We start from the raw sequence: 20,860 nt of genomic DNA, 5'->3' as shown, positions 1-20,860 counted from the left end.
AATTTTGATACTTGCCTGGTCACACTCATTACCAAGTCACAAAATGTATTGCGCAATGAATAAGATAGAAGCAGCAATGTATTTAAACAGAAATTTTCAACAAATGAATCTTAAGAACTCAACAGTAAAACACCATGAGTTTTCATGCACAGGGACAATTTATAAATAAGCTCATTCCAAAAAGATCTGTTTTTCAAATTGTGTAACTTTTCAGTGAAAATAATTTCAAACTTAAAGAAAAATTGTAAGAATCAGAGTAGTTCAAAGAAAGACTCTGTATCCTTCATCCAGATCCACACATTTGTTGACATTTTACAAAATGGTCTTTTTCATGTTTTCAGAGAAAAGAGTTCCTAAGAACTGATTTAAAAAAGGTTTCAATGCTGAGTTTCATAACGGTGAGTCAAGGTCCAAGGACAGCAGTCAGTATTTACTTAGGATTTGCACACAGGGCACTACGTAGGCAACAATACAGATAATATAATCTCTGCCCTTGAAGAACCATGTGACCAACTGGGACAAGTGGAGACATGTATCAAAAGACAATGGAGGCCAGGCACGGTGGCTCAGGCCTGTAATCCCAGCACTTCGGGAGACCAAGGCAGGTGGATCACTTAAAGTCAAGAGTTTGAGACCAGCCTGGCCAACATGGTGAAACCCCATCTCTACTAAAAATACAAAAACTAGCCAGGCATGGTGGAGCACACCTGTAATCCCAGCTACTCAGGTGGCTGAGGGATGAGAATCACTTGAACCCAGGAGGCAGAGGTTGTAGCAAGCTGAGATTGCACCACTACACTCCAGCCTGGGCAACAAAACAACAACAACAACAAAAGACAATGGAACACGTGTTCACAGGTACATCAGAAATAATAGTTGTCAAACTGATGTGAGCATGGCATGGTATAAAGTAATCAGATGTAATACTATGGTTGACAAGGAGACTTCCCCATTGAAACAGGTTTTTGTTTTGTTTCTTTGGGAGTGGACAGAGTCTCGTTCTGCCACCTAGAATGAAGTGTAGCAGTGCGATCTTGGCTGACTGCAACCTCCACCTCCTCCTGGGTTCAAGTAATTCTCATGCTTCAGCCTCTCGGGCACCACCACGCCCGACTAATTTTTGTATTTTTAGTAGAGATGGGGTTTCATCATGTTGGCCAGGCTGGTCTCAAACTCCTGACCTCAGGTGACCTACGCACCTTGGCCTCCCAAAGTGCTGGGATTACAGGCGTGAGGCACCACACTCCGCATGAATCAGATTTTGAACTGGAAGGTTCAACAGTACTGAAGCAGAACTACTTGAGGGCAAAAAAAGATTCAGACGTATTTCATAAGATTCCTTATAATGTTTATAAATGAAAAGTTTTATATTAGCACATTTTGTGTAGAAGAAATATTTGAACCTCAGACTACATATACAATCACAGTTATCAAGCTAATGACATAGAAGTAATACCATCAAGCCTAATATTCTTAGTTATAAACTAAGCCATAGAGCTTTTGCAGCTTTTATATTAAGTATGTATAATAAATGGAGAAAGAAACAACTTCACATTAAGGGAAAATGCCCTTATAATTTAGGATTCAATAAAGCTAACCATAATAGGGCTTAAAATGACAAAAAGCAGAATAGCTGTGAGCCTCTAACTCTAAATAAACAATTATTACTTCCATAAAGCAAGGTGGGTTTTTTCCCCTCTAACATTAAGTAAAAATATCTAATAGAGCTTATTTCAAGAAACCTATTATTCACAGGAGAGCGCGGATTTCGTAAGAGAATAAAGTGACAACCTCACCTTTTAAGGGTAACACATTTGCATGCAGAGGGATCAAAAGCACACAGGGCAAACACAAGTACTGGTGTGGTTTCCCATGCACTTACCTGCATCTGCTGTTTGAGTTCCCTGGCCAAGATACTATCCTGAAGAGCATTCTCCCGATGAGAGGCATCCGCAAGCACATTCACTGTGGTCTCTGCTTCTTGGATCCACTTCAGGAAGTTTTCCAGATCTCTGCGAGAGGCCTGCACCGTCCTCCACTCAGCCTCCAAGGCGTTCTGTCTGTCAGCAATACTGAAAGTAACAATATGACCGCACGGCTCCATTACTTACAGTGTGACATTCCACATCACGCATCCCCTAAATAAAAAACTAACAGGCAGCCCCCAAAGGACCTTTTATTCAAGTCACCATAGGTAACTGGGAGATTTATCTGTATGTGTGTCTTGAATAATCCTTTGTGGAGGGATCATGTGAATTCTGAGAAGAGTGAAAGGGGGAGAGCCATAAAAATATTAAAATCACATCCATATCATTAAATAATTATAACTACATTTTACAGCTCATAATTGTAAGTTAAATTATTCCCCCATATGTTGTAGGTCAATACAAAAGGCAATTCTATTCATTCAGTCACTGAATCCTACCACTCCTTGAAGGATTAAATATTCATACAGTCAGCGACTATATGAATATTTGTTGATACTGCCTTTATGTAAGTCAATACAATTGCCTTTTGTGTTGACTTACATAAAGACAATATCAACAAATACTCCTACAGTCAGTGGCTAAATGAATTCTAGGAAGAAATAATATCTGAAGAAATATTTAAGACAAAATAAAAATAACTGAAGCAGCTGACTTTATATATTTTAAACAATTCATATATATACAAGTTGGTTTCTTATTTAGTAATATTTAGAATGCATTGGACAAATGAGCTTCTATAAACCCTTCATTAAATCTACATCAAAATTAGAACACAGAGCTATCTTGGAGTTATATGAGTTAAGAGATACACACACCTGTAAATTCAACATTTAAAACTTTATATTCTTCAGAGCTCTATAATAAGAAAACAACTCAATTTTAAAAATTAGTATCGATAATTTCACTCCTAGGTATTTAAATCCAAGAGAACTGGAAATATTTCCACAGAAAAACCTGTACACAAATGTTTGTAGCAGCATTATCTGTAATGGCCAACTAGTAGAATCAACCTAAATTGAGACAGAAATTAATAAACAAAATACACTATATTTATACATAGAATATTATTCACCCATAAAAAGGAATGAAGTACTGACACGTGTTACAATATGGATGAACCTTGAAAACACTATGTTAAGTGAAAGAAGTTAGACACAAAGGGCCAGATATGGTGAAATTCCATTTATACAAAATTTCCAAAATAGGTAAGTTCATATATAGACAGAAAGTAGATTAGGTGTTGCCTAGGATTGCACGGTGGAGGACAATGGAGGCTGACTACTAATGGTATGGGGTTTCTTTGGAGGATGATAAATTTTCTGAAATTAAGAGTAGTGATGGTTGCCCAACATGGTGAATATACTAAAAATCCTGATGAATTTTGTGATACAGCAGTCCCTCCTGATCTGTAGGGGATACATTTCAAGATCCCCAGTGAATGTCTGAAACCACAGATAGTGCCAAACCTTATATATACCATGTTTTTTCCCATGCATCGTACCTATTTTTACAATATAAATTAGGCACAGTAAGACATTGATGATAATAACTAATAATAAAATAGAACAATCATAACAATATACTGTGTAAAACTTCCGTCAATGTGATCTCTCTCTTTCTCAAGATTTCTTTTTGTATATACCACAGGTAACTGAAACCACAGCAAGCAAAACCACAGATAAGGGGGGACTACTGTATATAAACTGTATCACAGTAGAAATCAGCATATCTAATAGACTTTATTTACACGTATTTTTTCTCTCTGTCCATCCATTCATCCATCCATCCGTCCTTCTATCTGTATATATACATAGAGGGAGAAATGTCTGGAATATTAACTTAATATTCAAACAGTTATTTTTGGGTGCTGGGATTTAAGTTGGTTTACTTTCCTATTTGTACTTTTTGGCATTTTTTTTTATGTTATAATGATGCAGTATCTTTAACATATCATTTTAAAAAATGGGCAAAAGATTTAAACCTATACGTTACCATAGAAGATGTTTAGATGACAAATAAACAAATGAAAATATGCTCAGCACATTAATCATTAGAGAAATGTAAATTCAAACCACAATGAGACATTACTTCATGTTAAAACGGCTTTAAGAAAATGACTATACCAAGGGTTGGCAGGAATGTGGAGTAACTGCAACTCTCATACATTGCAGGTAAAAGTACAGCCATTTTGAAAAACAGCTGGCAGTTTTTTGTAGAGTTAACCATGCATTAGTGATACAACTCAGCAATCTTACCCCTAGGTATTTATCCAAGAGAAACAAAAACATATGTCTAGGTGGGGCACAGTGGCTCATGCCTGTAGTCTCAGCACTTTGGGAGGCCAAGGCAGGCAGATTACTTGAGGTCAGGAGTTCAGGACCAGCCTGGACAACATAGTGAAATTCCTTCTCCACTAAAAATACAAAAATTAGCTGGGCATGGTGGGGCATGCCTGTAATCCCAGCTACTCAGGAGGCTGAGGCAGTAAGAATTGCTTGAATTCAGGAGGCAGAGGTTGCAGTGAGCCAAGATTGTGCCACTGCACCCCAGTCTGGGTGACAGAGTGAAACTGTCTCAAAAACAAACAAACAACAACAAAAAAACCCACCATATGTCTACATAAAATCTGTATGCCAGTGTATACAGCAGCCTTATTGGTAATGGCCAAAAACTGAATACAACCCAAATACCAACTGGTATTACATACGGATAGACAAAGTTTGGTACAGGGATACAATGGAATACTATTCCACAATAAATATAAGCAAACTACTGATACATGCAACAACATGCATGGAATCTCACATGCATTCTGCTAAGTCAAAGAAACCAGACACTAAAGACTACATACTAACATTCTGTTTATATGACATTCTTGAATGTCATCAACCTCATCCTAGCACTTACTTCTTAACCTGCAGAATCAGTTCAAATTTCCTCGCCTGGAATTTAATTTCCTCCATAATTGATCCCAGTTTACTTCTCAAACTTTATCCCCTAGTTTTCTTCAATACTCTGTTTAGGTAATAGTGGTGTGCTCCTTTTTCTCTAGAATATTCTTAATATTGTGTCCACACGAAAATGTTATATCCACATAAAAACGTCCTGCTGACCCTCTCCATTTATCACAATCCTACCACAATCCTACCACTCCTTTAAGGGTTAAGGACTACCTCTTCCAGAATATTCCATCCCAGTTCAGTATCCTTGTTATGAGTTCGTAAAAGGTCAATAATCCTCTTCAAACAATGATTAATCACATGAATCCTGGAAAAAGGCCTTGAATGATGATCTTGTTTCATTCTTAAATTGTATTTTAACTACATTATATAGTTTTCGTATCTTTCCACCCATTCTATAAACTGCATTTCAGCAGAACTTTTTATACCTTCATATTCCTGAGTCCTATTTATACAAGTATTTACCAAATGACAATCTTTCCATAATATTCCTTTATTTTATTTTATTTTATTTTAGAGACGGAGTCTTGCTCTGTCACCAAGGCTGGAGTGCAGTGGTGTGATCTCAGCTCACTGTAACCTCTACCTCCCAAGTTCAAGTAATTCTCCTGCCTCAGCCTCCCAAGTAGCTGGGATTATTGGCGCCTGCCACTACACCTGGCTAATTTTTGTATTTTTTAAATAGAGACAGGATTTCACCATGTTGACTAGGCTGGTCTCAAACTCTTGACCTCAGGTGATCAGCCCGCCTCGGCCTCCCAAAGTGCTGGAACTACAGGGATGTGCCACCACACCCAGCAAATTTTTGTATTTTTTTTTTTAGTAGAGATAGGGTTTCACCATGTTGGCCAGGCTGGTCTTGAACTCCCAACTTCAAGTGATCTGCCTGCCTCAGCCTCCAAAAGTACTGGCATTACAGGCTGAGCCACTGTGCCCGGCCATGCTATGTCTTTAAAATTAGCTCCTACAGTTAAACAATTTACAAGAAAAAATCAAACTACCAAATCAAAAAGTAGGCGAAGGATATCAACAGACATTTCTCAAAAGAAGACATTTATGCGGCCAACAAACAGATGAAAAAAAGCTCAAAACCACAATGAGATACCATCTCACACCAGTTAGAATGGCAATTACTAAAAAGTCGGGATAAAACAGATGCTGGAGAGGATGTGGAGAAATAGGAATGCTTTTACACTGTTGGTGGGAGTGTAAATTAGTTCAACTATTGTGGAAGACAGTGTGGTGATTCCTCAAGGATCTAGAACCAGAAATACCATTTGACCCAGCAATCCCATTACTGGGTATATATGCAAAAGATTATAAATCATTCTACTATAAAGACACATGCACATGTATGTTTACTGTAGCACTATTTACAATAGCAAAGACTGGGAACCAACCCAAATGCCCATCAATGATAGACTGGATAAAGAAAATGTGGCACATATACAACATGGAATACTATGCAGCCATAAAAAAGAATGAGTTCATGTCCTTTGCAGGGACATGGATGAAGCTGGAAACCATCATTCTCAGCAAACTAACACAGGAACATAAAACCAAACACTGCATGTTCTCACTTATAAGTGGGAGTTGAACAATGAGAACACATGGACACAGGGAGGGAAACATCACACACCGGGGCCTGTCAGGGGGTGGGGGGCAAGGGAAGGGAGAGCATTAGGACAAATGCCTAATGCATGCGGGGCTTAAAACCTAGATGACAGGTTGATAGGTGCAGCAAACCACCATGCACATGTATACCTATGTAACAAACCTGCACATTCTGCACATGTATCCTAGAACTTGAAGTAAAAATTTTTTTTAAAAACTAAAAATAATAATTGAGCTAATTATAAAAAATAACTCCTACATACCATTTTTCAAGAAGCTCCTAGATGTCCCCCACAGAACTCAGTTTGCAAATCAAGAAGGAGGAAGATATGAGAAGCATAAAAAAGAGATCCAACCCAGGAAGAAGCAAAGGGGCTCTCCTGTTAATGGTGAGAGGAGATCACAGAAAAGAGGGTCTGAATCCAAACTGGAGCAGGTATGGGCTGTCTTTAGCGTTGCCACCACTCTGTATTCCTGTTTTAACGTGACAAAACTTACAAAGGATACACTCAGACAAAATGAGGAAATCGCCCCAAGAAGAAAACAAATAAACCAAACCAAAACAAACAAACAAAAAAGGCAAAAACAAATGAATAACACAAAACTTCCATGAGATCCAAGCAACAGGGATTCTAAACTAGGAGCAAAGCAAATATCCAGCATGATGGCTGTGTAGCAGGCCTAGAAAGCATGTCTCCAGAAGAGAGGTCACCAAGGACCAAGGAACAATATTAGAAGTGATAGCCTGCTTAATGTGACTGGCTTTGTGGAAAATTGTACTGTCAGGTCACTGGAAAATGTGGGAGGGATTAGCAATAGGTGCAAAGAAAACTAGGCATATAAAAATAAGGCAATTATTAATTTCAGGTAAAACAAACACATAGGAAACAAAATTATAGTAAACCTCAGTTTTTAGCTGGTAATAATGTTTGGACAAGCAAAATAATGTCAACACTGTATATTTATTTACCTAAAATTCAATGACGAAGCAGGGAAAAGCACAGTAGCATCCCTAAGCAACTTCCTATGTATTTACCAAAATAGGATATCAGCAGACAATTTCTAATACTAAAGAATTGAAAAATGATGGCATACCCATTTTATTTAGAATATGGAAATGTAAAAATGATAGAAGAAGGTAAGGAAAATAGTTGCCTCTAGGAAGGGGACTGCAGTGAGTCGAGGGAAAAGAACTATATTCTGTTATAAACCTTTCAGTGCTTAGTGGTTGTTGGTTTTTTTGTAATCATAGGTGAATTTTAATTTTTAAAATTTAGAAGTTACCCACTAGAATTTGAGTGGTTGTTGGTGGTGGTGTTTTATCCTTCCCCAAACCCTGCCCATATTTTCCATTTTTAAAACATCAACAGAAAAAAACATTAAGAATAGCCAAATGAAGGCTGTGCTAAAAAGGCGCTAGAAAACAAAGATTAAAGGAGTGCACATATGCAATCAATCCACTACACACAGGTGATTCTCCTTTAAGAACATTCAATATATAAAATTTAGTCATTAAAAAATTTAGTAAGGTCAAACACCTTCATTTCCCATAATCAGAATTCTTTTTTATGATTTAAGAATATTCATATGCACATAATAGGTTATACGGCAACAGCTAATGTAAAAAGAGATCATTACAGATTAATTCTATTAAACCCTGAGAATGTCCAAACTAGGGAAAAGGATGCAAATGTCCAAGAACCCTAAGTGTAAAGGCAGATGATTCTTTTCATATGACAGATATTTAAATACCTAGCAAGTATAAAGGACAAGGCTAGGAGGGGAGGTAGACAACCTAAGGTCATACTTCAAAGGAAAAGTGAGCTAAGGGACCATGAGCACTTGGCCTCAGACAGTATTCCACTGGGTAAAGTAACTTCAGCAGCACACTTTGGTGACCAGTGGAACATTCTCAATCCAGAAGCTAGACCACCCATTGACAAATTATCTACTGATCATCAGTGAGAAAAGAGATACTACTTTAAAAATATTCACTTTGTAGGAAACTTTCAGAAAAACAAATTTTAGTTGTTTTGTAAGAGATGTCTACTTTGTTGGTTATATAAGTAAAAAAATATGGATTTTGGATTAAGGTAGACAAAGCTCCATCGCTCACTAGCCATGAGTGCTTGGGCAAGGATTGTCTTCATCATCCCTAAACTTTGCCTGATACACAGCTTTTCCATCATCTGACTCTGGCTCACCTCCCCAGGAGGCATCTCCCCACTTCACACTTCGTATGTTATTTATCTATAAAATGAACCAATTATTAATCCTCTGAGTGGTCACTGCCTCTGTCGCATCCAGACCTCTACATTTTACTTTTTTTTACCTTAAATATCCTCCTGCTCCTTTCCTCCAGCCTCCACTAATTTTCCCCATCCCACCTAGTTAACTTCTACTGACCATCCAGACCTGGGTGCAAACACTTTCCAAAACCATGGTACCTTCCCCAAGGCATCCCATAGTTTCCCCTACCATGGCTATTGATGTTTCATCGCTGCTATCATAAATAACCACAAACTTTGTGGTAAAAAACAACACAAGTTTATTATCTCACAGTTTTGTCAGTGATCAACACGGGTCTCCACTAGACTAAAATCAAGTTATCAGCAGGGCTGCATTTATTTCTGGAGGGTCTAGGGGTGAATCTGGTTCCTCTTCTTTTCCAACTTCTAGAGGTTGCCACATTGCTTGACTCATAGCCACTTCCTCCACCTTCAAATCCAGCAACAGCAGGTAAAGTCCTCAAATCACATCTCTCTGAACCACTCTTCTGCCACCTCCTCCACCTTTAAGGACTCCTGGGATGAAATGGGGCTTCACCCAGAAAATCCAGAATAATCACTTTGGGGGACACTTTTCTGCCTTCCTCATTGTATCTCTGATCATGACAGTAAGCAATTGTTTTCTTGCCTGTTTAAAGCTGTTGCTCATCAGTGCACCCAATAGGACCAGGACCTACATACAGTAGAAACTCAACAAGTATTTATTGAATAAACTTATACAGCAATAGGAATAACATCTCCATATTGCAGCAATATTTTAAGGAGGAAATGAGATATACACATATAAATGTATCAAGATATAGTGAATACTCAGTAAATATTTTCCCTAACCTCATGTATGAATTTGGTGAAATACTAGGCAATTAATTTTGCTTATTGCATGCAAATGTGAAATTTAATGATAAGTGTCCTGGAATTTTTTTTAATGCATATATAGCTGGTATCAAATTTTTATCACAAACTTAACTACTAAACATAATGACTATACTAAAAGTCAAACCCTACTTATAGCAGTTCAAATTGTCTTCATATTATTATAATGAATGTATGTGTTTAAGTTTAAAATCATAGCTTATACATGTTATTTTATATTCTGATTTTTGAAATTAATATAATTTATATAAAATTTCTAATAGACTATAGCTTAGTTGTTTCCTCCACCTCCAGTTTATTTTTTCTTACTTTTAAAAATTAGACCCTAGGCTAGAGTATGGTATACTCAATATTACAAGATTTTTTATCCATTCTCAAGGAACTCCACATGATTTATCATAATATCATAAGTCAATAAAATCACTGAAATTAGAGTCTCAGGAACACGTATTCATACTTTATTACACAGGTGAATATACCACCTTTAATGCCATTTGTGTACACTGCTCTCAAAAGACAAGGACCTAATTCTATCACCTCCACCATTTACTAGCTGTATGGCTTGGGGTAAATCATTTCAAATCTCCAATTTATTTTTTTCATCCTTAAAATAAGGGGCTTGTACTGGATCAGTAAATTACCCATTTCAAAATCTCCAGAGATCCTTTTAAAACTACATAATCCATCACAGGAATCACAAAACCTACTAGAAGTGTTCCTCCACTCTCACCTCCATCCCTAGTTTCAAATTCAGCTTCATTAAGAATTGCTGCATGTAAACGAAAGGTGACTGGCGGGAATAGATGAGTAGTGTGCCGATCGCAAAAAAGGTTGGGAAGCATTAATGTGGAAGAGTTCTAAGATCGCATCCAGCACTGAACTTGCATTCGTCTATGATTCTCAATGTAGATTTCATATTTGGCAGTTCTGACTGCTACGTCTCAAGAAATAGCAGAACACAGCTAGAGGACGTATTGAGAAAAATAACGAGATAATACAAGGGAAGGAATGCTGTTACAGGAAAAGAAATGATTTTAAGCTTAGGAATTTGTGGCTAGAAGACAAAGGCAAAGAAATTTTTTTCTAAATCTTTTGTTAAATCTACAAATCACAAAGAACACAGACTAAAAACCTAAAGATACAACATTTTAAGTTTAGAAGGGTAACATTAGCAGAAATAATTTTTTTTTACTTCAAACAGAAGAAGCAACAGACTATAAAAGTCTTTACTGCAAGAAATGACACCAACTAAAAATATAAATAGCTTCCCAAAAAAGATTTAAGGACATCCACGGGTGACAGATTTATAACACTTTACATTAAAGGGAAGTAGGATTTTTTTTTTAAATGTAAACGCTTAGCTTTTAAAAGATATTTTTGTAATAAAAGCAGCTATGACACCCTATAGCCTATAATCATTTTGTAACACAATAAAACATGACATACTTGCCTTTTTAAAATGTTATTTTAAAGATGTTAAATAATACTTGATATTTTAAGCTACAAGATATATTATTTAATCAATTGTGCATTTACTTATAATTGGTCAAAAGAGTATTCGAACATGAGTAGATATGTCTCTCTTTTTAAAGAGTTTAATGAAAAGAGCATCTCAGGAAACCCATCAATGTGTGTTGCCAAATTTTGGTGTGCTCAAAAGGTGACTTTTACATTAATACAATATTTAAATACATTTATCTCTTTTAGAATGAAAAACAGCAGCATCAGTAGTTTGAGTGGCAGGTAGAAAACTTACAATGAAACAATACCTTAAACTTTTCAGTGAGCACCTTCACAAGGTAATTTTGTTCTTTTAAGTAATATTCACCTGGGAAATACATTAAAGCATGCTGTGGGGAAAAATGCAGTTGAAAGAAGAATCAGTCTTCATTTCACAATCCCCTGCTGCTACCCCATGATCCCTGCCCACAGCCTTGTGAACCCAAAGGAGCATCTCTCCTGGGGCTGTGATTGTCAGGAAATAAATAGTCAAGACCACAGAGCCATTTCTTTGAGAGGATTTCCCTCACCACATCCTATTTCCCCTTTAGCTAAGTCACTACCAGATATTTGGTCTTCATTAGTCAACCAATATTGAATCATAACTCCAATACCTTCCCCAGTCTGTTCCAACACACTCCCCAACCCTTCTTCCACCATGCTCTAGAGCTCCTCTTCTAGGATCAGCAGACTCTGCTGTACCTTCCATCTCCCCAGGCCAATCCCTTTTTGTCTTCACTGAAACCAGTTTCCATAGGGCCATTATTTCTCCTGCAAACTTTTTGTTTTTTCCAGAGTCTGGTTCTGTCGCCAAGGCTGGAGTGCAGTGGTGTGATCACAGCTCACTGCAACCTCCACCTCCTAGGCTCAATCGAACCTACTACCTCAGCCTCCCTAGTAGCTGGGACCACAGGCATGTGTCACCACACCCAGCTGATTTTTGTATTTTTTGTAGAGATGAGGTTTTGCCATATTTCCCAGGCTAGTCTGGAACTCCTGGACTCAAGCGATTCACCTGCCTCAGCCTCCCAAAGTGCTGGATTACAGACATGAGCTACTGCATGGGGTCCCCTGCAAACTTTTCATGAAGTCTTTTCCTTTTTCTCTCAGATCCTTTATGCCTCAGTTTGAGAAGCTGGAATAAGGGTCCTCCCTGCTCCCCACTGCTACCTCCAGGTTATTGTTCACCCATCTTCCAGGCAAAATCCCACTGTAGAAAGCACAACACATGTATCCACTATGTTCCTATACTGAGCTTCAGGTTCAGGGGCGCTGTATATAGAGGTTGACCACTGCCTCAATGAGGAAGTGAAGTTTGAAATCCAACTCAAGGTCTGTTTGCCAAGCCATAGCTCTAGTGAGGAACGACACCACCCAGAGAAAGGGACACATTAGACACTATTATGGACCACAGGCAATCCTGTTCTCCTCTCATTTCCAAAGATCTTACTCTTCCCTGCTCCATCTTTCTCCCACTTCCATCTGCATCCTTCTTCATTGCCTCATTGAGTAGATGAATGCTATTAAAGAGTAGTTCAACAGGGCTACCTTTCCTTACATTTAATAATATAAACCACAAATAGGCACTCATTACTGCCCAGCAATACCATATATTTACCCTAGGAAACTCTCCATCCCACTCACAAAGATCTGAACTTACACCCAATCCTCTCTCTTCCAACTTCTCTTAGTCCTACCTCCAACTTCACTGACAATGTGCTCGATAGATAATAAAGCTCAGTTCTTGCATGGAGAACCTTTCATCTTCCACCACTAATGGTCTAGTTCACGTACATCTAAACTCACCTTCTCGTTGACTTTTCTGGTCATAATGAAAAATGCATTCCAGTTCTTACCAAACCCAATTCTCTAAATCTCACTTTCTTATCTTCTCAAAGCCTTCCTGTCCTTCTTCCTTTGTCCCCTCTGCATTTAATCATCAGTCTCTCATCTAGTGGGTCATTCTCATAGGCACACAAACATGCTTTACTATAATCCATTTTAACAGAAAAGTCAATCGACTCTCTTAACCCTACAGCCCCCACACTAAGCACTACCTAATCTCTCTGTCCCTCTTCACACAAACTTCTCTAAAGTTGTTTCCACAAACTGTTTCTACTTCTTCACCTTCATCTCACTCTCTAGCTTCCAGCCACATTACTTCCTCCAAATTGCTCTTTCCAAAATCACCAGGAATGTCCAAGCTGTGGAATTACCAAAATAGTGTGCTGTGTCATCCTATTTGGTTATTCAGCCCAATTCAATCCAGTAGATCATTCTTTCTTAGAAACATTCTCCTCTCTCCATTTCCTCTAAGAGATATTCTCCTCCCTCTATTTCTGAACATGACAAATCTGCGTTTTTTCACTTCACTGGAAATTTTTTCTGAGTCCTTTTTGCTCCTTCCTCCTTTTTTGTTCAATCACCAAACCCTAGGCCTTATGGACTCAGTTAAGCATACCCCTCTCTTCTTCATCTTCACTCCCTCCCTGGTGATCTCATCCAGTCCCACATGTTCAACCTCCAATGTGAATGCTGAGAACTCTCAATTCATATCTGAGGTCCAGAACATCTGAGTTCCAGATAAATATACATAATTGCCTATTTAACCTATATACTTAGATATCTGACAGGCATCTCAAACTTAACAAAATCCAACTTGCAATTTTTGTTCTTCCAAAACTCCCACATCCTTTCCCAATTCGGTGAATGGTACCACCACTCATCCTTTTACAAAATACCATCTTGGATTGTTTCCAAGCCCTTAAGGCATATATCTAATCCATCAAAATGTCTTTTCTACTTCCAAGGCATATCGCAAATCTAACATCTTATTTTCATCATTGCTGGCATACAGTAGCCACGGGGACCACCATGTCCCAGCTGGACCACAACCATCACTTCCTTTCTGGTCTTCGCAATTATTCTACTATACCCACTAGCAACCTATTATCCACATAAGATCCAGAAAGATTAAATTTTAATATATATACACATTAGACAGTGTCACTCCCTTCCTTAACAATTCCAATAGCTTTCTATTGTACTTTTAATATCCAAACTCCTTCCCATGTGATATGATTAGGTTTTGTATCCACACCCAAATCTCACCTTGAATTATAACCCCTATCTCCCCATGTGTCAAGGGAGAGACCAGGTGGACATAATTGGATAATGGGGATGGTTTCCCCCATGTTGTTCTCGTGATAATGAGTGAGTTTTCACAAGATCTGATAGTTTTATAAGGAGCTCTTCCCCCTTCACTCAGCAATTCTCTTCCTGCCACCTTGTGAAGAAGGTGCCTTGCTTCCCCTTCACCTTCCGCCATGATTGTAAGTTTCCTGAGGTCTCCCCTGCCATGCTGAACTATAAGTCAATTAAAACTCTTTCCTTTATAAATTACCCAGTCTCAGGCAGTTCTTTATGGCAGTATGAAAACGGACTAATACCCCATGTCTTACAAAGCTCAGCATGATCTGGCCTCTGCCTTCCTCTCCTACCGCATCTCAAGCTCTTACCATCATATTCATTATATTGCAACCACATGCTGTGCTCTTTCCTGCCTCATGACTTTTATATTTGCTGTTCACTCTGTAATTTTCTTCAGATGGTTCCTTCTTAACCTTCAGAACCAGTTCAAATGCCACCAAGTTATGCTTTCTAAATTTGCCTCAGTTAAGTCCCTCTCTTACATAGCACCTCTTTAATTTCTCTTACCTCCAAAACAACCTCCTATAGTTATGTATTATTTTCCTATTTACCACTTATGTACATTGCAGGCTCCCCCTATGCAATGTCAGTTTCCTGGGAGCAGGAATGAGGTGTATTTATGGTTGAATCTTTAGGGCTGGTCACAGAGCTTGGCAAACAGGAAGCTAAATAAATACTTGTTTAACTGGTTGATTAATCAATTAATGGAAAAAGAAACAAATGAAAACAAAAACAAAGACTGTGGGCATTGTTTCTGTGGGCATTGGCTCTTTAGTTTGTTTGATATGGAGCTAAATGTGCTGAGAAAATATCCGCATGCTTGAGTTTGATATTTACAAAATGAAAACATTAACATTCATAGGCATTTATCACAAAGACATTGTTGGCAATTGTTTTTTTAAAAAAGTAATAAAATGATACTTCAAATATTAAAACAACGTAACAGAAGAGGAAAATATAGAAGACTATAATTTTTACCCTTCTCTTTTTGGCCAGCTTTATTCCCAGCTTGGAAGGGAAAACTAAAAATCAAATGCTAGCAAAGAAAATAAACAAAACAAGTTGAAAAATAAAGGTGATTTTCAGGGAAAGAAGTAAGCTTCCGAGAGGATAAATCAAGTTGACTGACCCAAATCTCTGAACCTCATATTGGTGGGCATGCTAGGAGGATAAGGCTACCTGTACTTTTCACCTAAGCCCATTCATTCGGGAATGACAGCCGCTACAGCATTCGTTTTTAAGAGCTTGAAGGTTGAGCCTGGCTGATATCAGGCCTTATGAAACAATCCCAATATAAGTATCTTGTACTGATCACTGTTAAAAGGAATTGACCAAATTGGACAAAGAATAAATGCTGAAAAAAGCTTCATTTTTATTAATCTATAGGGACAATAAACATCATTACTGAAAAAGTAATAACAGATATAATAGAAGCTTCCAAATATACAACAAAATTAATTGGAAAATCAATCAAAATTAAATTTTTGAAACTTAACCTGTTTTCAGAATAGTTACAAAATCAGTCTTTACTATACACAATATTTAAATAACCTTTTGAAAACTATATACATTCCACATGTCTAGCTGGCCATTATTAATTAATAAATATTAATGAGAAAGATAATACCATTTCAAAAGAAGAAAATAAAGTTATCTTACTGAATAAATCTGTATTTGTGCTCCCACATTAAATAATTGTGTCTTATGAACAGACACTTCTCAAAAGAGGACATTTATGTGACCAAACATATGAAAAAAAGCTCAACACTACTGAGCATTAGAGAAATGCAGATCAAAACCACAATGGGATACCATCTCATGCTAGTCAGAATGGCAATTATTAAACAGTCAAGAAACAACAGATGCTGGTGAGGCTGTGGAGAAATAGGAAGGCTTTAATGCTGTTGGTGAGAATGTAAATTAATTCAACCATTGTGGAAGACAGTGTGGCATTCCTCAAAGACCTAACAACAGAACTACCATTCTACCCATCAATCCCATTTCTGGGTATATACCCACAGGAATATAAATCATTCTATTATAAAGATACATGTATGTGTATGTTCATTGCAGCACTGTTCACAATAGCTAAGACATGGAATCAACCCAAATACCTATCAATGATGGACTGGATAAAGAAAATGTGGTACCTATATACCGAGGAATATTATGCAGCCATAAAAAGGAATGAGATCATGTCCTTTGCTGGGACATGGATGGAACTGGAAGCCATTATCCTCCGCAAACTAATGCAGGAACAGAAAACCAAACACCGCATGTTCTCACTTATAAATGTGAGCTCAACAATGAGAACACATGGACCCAGGGAGGGGAACAACACACTGGGGCCTGTAGGAAGGGGGCAGGAGAAGGGAGAGCATCAGGATAAATAGCTAATGAATGCTGGACTTACTACCTAGGTAATGGGTTGATAGATGCAGCAAACCACCACATTTACCTATGTCATAAACATGCATGTCCTGCACATGTATCCTAGAACATAAAATAAAATATTTTTTTAAATAAATAATTGTGTCTTTTTAAATTCCGTACCTTTTCTTCCCAGGATGGTTGGACTTTTGCTTTGGCAGAAAATGCTTAATTGCAAGGTAAATTCAGCAACTGTGATAATTCTGCAAACCAAGGAAACTGCATTTTTTAAGAAATTTCATCTGTTAACAGAGTTTTAGAATATCTATACTGCACTCAGAAAAGCAGACAATGAAGTATTTTATCATTAATTAAAGTAGAAAGAGTTCGAAATGACTATGGACAAACAACTGATAATGACTCAACCTTCTGCTAATTTAACCCCAGAAAGTACTGTGCATTTGACTAAAGGCAGTGGATTTATCAGAAAGACATTATATCAAAGAGCATATGATGACAGTTTGGGCAACTTTTTCTTAAGCATATACTACCTACCAAGAACTTTTACACATAACTTTTGATATCACAATAACCCTACATATTAGACATGTTCTCCACTTTAGAATCAAGGAAATGGCGACTCGGTGAGTTGAAATAACTTCCTATAGGTTAGCACAGAAGGCAAGTGCCTAAGATGGGCTTTTAACCAAGGATTGCCCCATATACCTTACACTTAGTGCTTTCTGTTCTGCCTGTACAAACCTAGAAATACCTTAACATAGGCAAGGTAAAATGCGATAAGGACAAGGAGAAAAACACAGAGTAATTAGTGATTTCTAAGAAACTATTTATAGCACACAGTTATACTGTCTCATTTCCTTTACAATACTTCAGTGTAGATAACTATGTGTGTATATACATGAGTGTGCATATATATACATACCTGTATATACATGCATGTGCAAACACGTCTATACATAGTTATATGTGTGTGTATACATGTGTATATATAAACACACATATATGTGTATGTATATATACATGTGTGTTATACATGTGTGTATACGTGTGTGTGTGCGTGTGTGTGTGTATGTGTGTGTGTGTATATATATATATATAGAATGTTATTTTTGCCCTGGAGTGCCAAAATATATACAGCTAAAATAGCATTTTAGACCCAAATCAGGCATCCACACTGACTGTGCTATAAACACATTTCAACAATCACTATCTCAACTGGCACTAGAAAATTTGTTAATTAGCATTAAGAGATGGAAGGAAAAAAAGTTATAAGTAAAAAAAGTAGTGGTCAGGATATATAGATTAGTTAGAAACATTAGAGACAGGCCTACTGTTCAAAGAATCCAAAAAATCAGGATTCAGTTGTGTTTCAGAAGTAAGATTATTTTTGAACATTAGAAAACTAATATTATGAAAATAACTATATTAATTACTACCCCTGAACAGGGTCTGGGGAAGCAATCAAACACATTAATATTTCTGCAGCAAGGAAAAAGGCTATTCATACTAACCAGAATAAATAAAGACTTTAATAAAGAGCTGCATGGCAATTCAAAGATTTCTGTTATCAAAGCTGTTTTTAGATTTTGGCATTGTAGGTAAGGGATTGTGGACTTATAATTGTGAATAGCCAAATTATTTAGGCTAACTGCAATTCATACAAAACATTTCCTTTGAAAGCTGATATTGAACTTCACACATCATGCTGCACAGTATTCCATGTGCAAGTATAACAACCCTTCACCCCTCCAGAATTTGGCTGACAATGATGTATATACAGAACAGGCTGGAAGATAAGAGGGCAGCCATGGTAAAAAGGCCTCTCAGCAGCCACTAGACGGGGTGTGATGGCCACGCACTGGAGTGCATTACATTATGCATAAAAAAGGCCCCGTATCTTTCATCTGATATGGCTTCTAAACTCAACACAGATAAGAATCAGTAAGCGGAATTACAGACAGAACTGAGAGGCGGGTACACAAAGCAGTCACCAAGAATGTCAGCAACGGCTGACAGTCTGATTCAATGAACAAAAATGAAACTGTTTTTAGAGACAATAAGAGCCTGACTTGCCAGTCAAGCTTGAATTCCAATCCCAACTCTGCCATTATAAGCTGTGTAGTCTTGAGTAATTCCTTAACTTCTCTGTACTTCATTTTATTCATTAACATAGGACTGATGAAAATGCTACCTCTCTCCTGCAGTTGTTGTGAAGATTAAATGAAATGATGTGTGTGAAGAGGTCAGTACAGTGCCTGACAATGAGACGACACTCAAAATTTATATGCACAAAACAAAGCCCCAAATCTCACAAAGTATAGCAGCCTGAATAAATTTACTGCCAATTCTTCAGAACTCACAGCATGAAGAGCATTACCATTTAGTATAGAAAAATATCATCCTGACTGTGTTGCATGACTTTGAACATGTCACTTAACTTCTCTGAGCCTGAGAATATTAGATTAGACCGTGTATTCTCAACAGAGGTAATAAATGGTTATTTCTTTTCAGGGGGAGGGTGAAAAAATGTATTCTTTTTATGTATAAAGCACAACCATACAGTACACAGTATATCATGGTATTAAAATTTCATGGGAAGATGAGTCTACACAGGCTCCTTAGGGAAGCGATAATGTAAAGAAAGGTTGAGAAACACTGGTTCAGAAGAACTCTAAGGTCACTCGTATCCATTAAAGTTCCTTAATTCTATCTTTGCAACAATAATACCAAGAATTCAGAAAAAAGTTAAATATACATTCACAAGCTTTAAGAAGGCAAAGAAAGATTTATATATTCTACAAAGATGTCCATTTAAAATAGTTAAAAATTGTAAAGTTCACTGGGTTTAAGAGAAAACTCTCTTTACATATAGAAGCCCTAGTTATCATTCACGAAGGGATCCTATGAGCCAGTTTTGCTCTGTTTTCCCTGTTTTATAGATAACAATATATCTAAATCATGTATAAATATTAATATAATTACTTATTTCCACCCCCCGGAAAATGCAGAGAGAAAACACAATAAGGACAACCACTTGTAACTACAAAGAAACTGGAACATTGTAATTGTCTTAGCTATGATAAATGAAAAATCACCTTGCAATATAATTCATTTTTAATTGCCTCTTCCATCTAATCCAACTACTGCTGTAGGCTGTCTTAAAATATTTACAAAGTAAAAGCAAAAAAAAAAAGAAGAAGAAGAATTGGAGGTGCTAAATAAAGCAGGCCACACATTCCTAACGGATAAGTTTTTTGTTAAGTTTACAAGGAAAACAAAGTCCTAACTCTTATACATGGAATTTTTGGAAACACAAAGATAGAGCATATTTAAGGACTATATCTCTTTTTTTATGTTAGCTATATTATGCAAATAATTTTTATTCATCATACTTACTGTAATATGTATATGTTTTCATCCACAGTTCCTGCATCATAACTCCCATAACACTTGTTATAGCCTTTTGTTCTAATATTGGGGGGCCTCAGGGCTCAGAAGCAGGCCTCAGAAAACAATCTCTCTCTGTGACCTTCTCCTGCCCTTTCACCTCCTTCTTTCTCTCCTGAAGGCAGGAGTCTTCCCCTACCTTTCTGTCTTGGAGATGGCCATAAAGAAATTCTCTGACCTGCTTTGTCTGATTGTAGGTCTTTTCTTTTTTTTAATTATTATTATTATACTTTAAGTTTTAGGGTACATGTGCACAACGTGCAGGTTTGTTACATATGTATACATGTGCCATGTCGGTGTGCTGCACCCATTGACTCATCATTTAACATTAGGTATATCTCCTAATGCTATCTCTTAAGGTTAAAGCTGTTTTTAATTCACCTTCTTCCCTGCCTGAGTTATGATATGCTTACTAAATCCAAATAACCTATTATAATAAAAGAGAAAAGTTGTAGTAAAATGTTAGAAAGACCAATATTATAGCCACTCTGCTTTAACCACTTGTGAAGTTTTGTCTTTGCTAACCCAGTCTTATTTTCTCCAGTATCCAAGGTATATCTAACAACACATTCAACCTCACATTGTGCCA

The 20,860-nt window shown here is 37.2% G+C and overlaps 1 protein-coding gene across 2 annotated transcripts in view; it reads right to left on the bottom strand.

The window, feature by feature from the left end:
• Nucleotides 1–20,860, bottom strand: part of UTRN (utrophin) — a 568,097-nt gene that overhangs the window by 273,590 nt on the left and 273,647 nt on the right. For both annotated transcript variants that reach the window (XM_014345496.4, XM_063605516.1), the window contains exon 51: nt 1,883–2,072. In XM_014345496.4, coding sequence (XP_014200982.4) covers nt 1,883–2,072 — 190 coding nt within the window. The remainder of the gene's footprint in view (nt 1–1,882; nt 2,073–20,860) is intronic.

The sequence above is a fragment of the Pan paniscus genome, chromosome 5, assembly GCF_029289425.2.
Source record: "Pan paniscus chromosome 5, NHGRI_mPanPan1-v2.0_pri, whole genome shotgun sequence".
NCBI classification, from domain to species: domain Eukaryota; kingdom Metazoa; phylum Chordata; class Mammalia; order Primates; family Hominidae; genus Pan; species Pan paniscus.
Note: the sequence above shows the minus strand (reverse complement) of the source record. Positions and strands in the feature narration are given on the sequence as shown.